At 67.3% G+C, this 2755-nt stretch overlaps 1 protein-coding gene across 1 annotated transcript; it reads left to right on the top strand.

The window, feature by feature from the left end:
• Positions 1-293: 293 nt before the first annotated feature.
• On the top strand, positions 294-2232 carry FGF4 (fibroblast growth factor 4). Its single transcript, NM_001040605.2, has 3 exons — positions 294-633; positions 1210-1313; positions 2056-2232. The coding sequence occupies exons 1-3, from the start codon at positions 294-296 to the stop codon at positions 2230-2232; spliced, it is 621 nt and encodes a 206-aa protein (NP_001035695.2).
• Positions 2233-2755: the final 523 nt, after the last annotated feature.

Raw genomic sequence — 2755 nt, 5'->3', positions numbered from 1 at the left:
CTATATATAGCGGCTCGGCGGCCGCTGGCCCAGCGCGCAGGGAGGCGCGCACCGCTCCGCAGGGTCCCAGCCCGGGCCGTGCGTCCTGCCACCGCTGCCCGCCTCTCCATGCAGCCCAGGTAGCTCCCGGCGTCCGGGGGCCCCGTCGCTCGCCTCCCGCTTTCCCCGCCCCGGCCGGGCACTACCTGCCCCGGCCCAGGCAGTGCGCTCCCGCAAGCCCCCCCCTGACGAGCTCGCCCGCCGGCTTCCCAGGCGCACTGACCCACCCGCGGACGCACGGCCCGAGGGCGGGGATGGCGGGGCCCGGGGCGGCCGCGGCGGCGCTGCTCCCGGCGGTGCTGCTGGCCGTGCTGGCGCCCTGGGCCGGCCGAGGGGGCGCCGCCGCGCCCACCGCCCCCAACGGCACGCTGGAGGCCGAGCTGGAGCGCCGCTGGGAGAGCCTGGTGGCGCGCTCGCTGGCGCGCCTGCCGGTGGCCGCGCAGCCCAAGGAGGCTGCCGTCCAGAGCGGCGCCGGCGACTACTTGCTGGGCATCAAGCGGTTGCGGAGGCTGTACTGCAACGTGGGCATCGGCTTCCACCTCCAGGTGCTCCCCGACGGCCGCATCGGCGGCGTGCACGCGGACACGAGTGACAGTGAGTGGGGCGGGCCGGACGGGGAGGGTCGGGGCCCGGGACAGCTGCCGCCCCTTCCAGCTCGCACAGGAAGGTCTCGCCGGCACCTGCTCTTGGGCTATGGGAACCGGAGCGGACTCGGGGTCCGGTCCCCTCTGGCGTAAAGACGCCGGGGACGCCAAACACTCTTGGCTTTGCGCAACCCGGCGGCTGAGCCCGCCTCCCGCCTTCAGAAGTCCGGAATCTGGGTGCCGGATTCCAGCGCCTTCGCTCGTGGGCACCGGGAGCCCGGCGCAGCCACCGGCAACCCGCAGTGGGCGGCTCGCGCGCCCACGTCGGGGTCGGACTAGGGGGCCGCAGGGGGCCACCCCGCTCCTGCAGTCCCGGACTGGGCGCGGCCGGCGCGGGGCCGGGACAGGGGCCGAGCCCGCGGGGCTCCTGGGGCCCATGGGGGGCGGCCTGCACCGCGGAGGGAGCAGGGCCATTTAGATTCATCTCCACCCCCAGAAGTGGGGGTCCCGGGGGGGAGGAGGGGCCCAGGTGGGAAGCTCGGGCCGAGGGTCCGGTGCCCGCGAATGACCCGCGCCCCGCCCCCAGGCCTGCTGGAGCTGTCGCCGGTGGAGCGCGGGGTGGTGAGCATTTTCGGGGTGGCCAGCCGGTTCTTCGTGGCCATGAGCAGCCGGGGCAGGCTGTACGGCTCGGTGAGTACCGTGGGCCCCGCCGAGCCGGGCAGCATCGTGACGCTTCCAGGCCGTCCGACGCCAGGATCGTGGAGCTGCGGTGGGGGCCGCGGGATTGAAAGTAACCCCGCTCCTGAGGCAGTGCCGCTCCCCCTTGTCGTTCAGTCACTCAGTCCTGTTGGATTTCTTTGGCGATCCTGTAGACCCTCCGCTGCCAGGCTCCCCTGTCCATGGGATTTCCCAGGCCAGAATCCTGGAGTGAGTGAGTGGGTGGTCAGTTTCCTTCTCCAGAGGATCTTCCTGAACCCGGGGATCCAACCTGCATCTCCTGCATTGGCAGGAGGATTCTTTACCACCGAGCCACCAGGGACGCCCACCAGCCCAAAGGAGAGGCCCAGCCCCAAGACAGGGACAGCGCTCCCGCCATCCTTGAGCGGTCCCTTGCCAGTGGGTCAAGGATGCCATCGGGAGCCGCTGCCTGGAGCCCCTGGGGCGGGTCCCAGTGGGCAGGACGGCAGTCGTTAGGTGGACCCAGTGAAGACGCACTGGTCTGGCTTCCAGGTGCCGGGCAGGTGCCTGGAGTCGCGGTGGCTGGGGACTGGCGGGGTCCCTCTCCTCACCCCGTGAAAGTCTGGGTACCCTGGCTTCTCAGGAGGGACCTCCCAGCCAAGGAGGGGCCGGGAGAGAGAGGAGTCCCTGACCACTGCCCCAGAGGTCCCTTGGCCCGCGATGGCCCCTGACCCGGCTCCTCCTTCCCTCCCAGCCTTTCTTCACCGACGAGTGCAGGTTCAGAGAGATCCTCCTCCCCAACAACTACAACGCCTACGAGTGCGACCGGCACCCCGGCATGTTCATCGCCCTGAGCAAGAACGGCAAGGCCAAGAAGGGGAACCGGGTGTCCCCCACCATGAAGGTCACCCACTTCCTCCCCAGGCTGTGACCCTTAGCGCCCCCCCGGAGGGGAGTACCGAGGGTCCCCTTGGTGCACTTTCTTCAAATGGACGGTTGAATGCCAGAGTAGGTGTAAGATATTTAAATTAATTATTTAAATGTGTATATATCGCCGCCAAATTATTTATGGTTCTGTGGATGTGTTTTGTATTTTTCTGGAAGAACAAAAGCAACCCCCCACCCCCACCCCCAACCAAAGCCTGACTTTTTCTGGTAGAACAGTAGAGACCCTTCCACTGGGTTTACTCAACTTGTTGGAAAGTTGTCACAAGTGGCTGCTGCTATTCCATGTATTAAACCCGGTGATGTCAGCCTCCGATATCAACCCACGCTTTGCACTGTCCCCTGTGGCTTGGCAGTGAGCATCCTTGTGCCTGGAAACGTTTCCTGGGGCTTTGGAAGCCGGTGAAGGAAGCTCCCAGGCTTGGCTCCCTTCCTAGCATCCTGCACTGCCCCACTCCCTTTCTGCCCTGAAGATATTCCTCGGGACATATCGGTTTACTTCGGGTACA

Source organism: Bos taurus, chromosome 29, assembly GCF_002263795.3.
Source record: "Bos taurus isolate L1 Dominette 01449 registration number 42190680 breed Hereford chromosome 29, ARS-UCD2.0, whole genome shotgun sequence".
NCBI classification, from domain to species: Eukaryota; Metazoa; Chordata; class Mammalia; order Artiodactyla; family Bovidae; genus Bos; species Bos taurus.
The sequence above is the reverse complement of the archived record's forward strand: the minus strand, read 5'-3'. Positions and strand labels throughout refer to the sequence as shown.

Bases quoted from the DNA above. Each gene is read 5' to 3' on its own strand.
- FGF4 (NM_001040605.2), top strand. From the start codon at position 294: ATGGCGGGGCCCGGGGCGGCCGCGGCGGCGCTGCTCCCGGCGGTGCTG. The intron at 634-1,209 runs GTGAGTGGGGCG...CCCCGCCCCCAG, and splicing joins GCACGCGGACACGAGTGACA to GCCTGCTGGAGCTGTCGCCG. The intron at 1,314-2,055 runs GTGAGTACCGTG...CTTCCCTCCCAG, and splicing joins GGGGCAGGCTGTACGGCTCG to CCTTTCTTCACCGACGAGTG.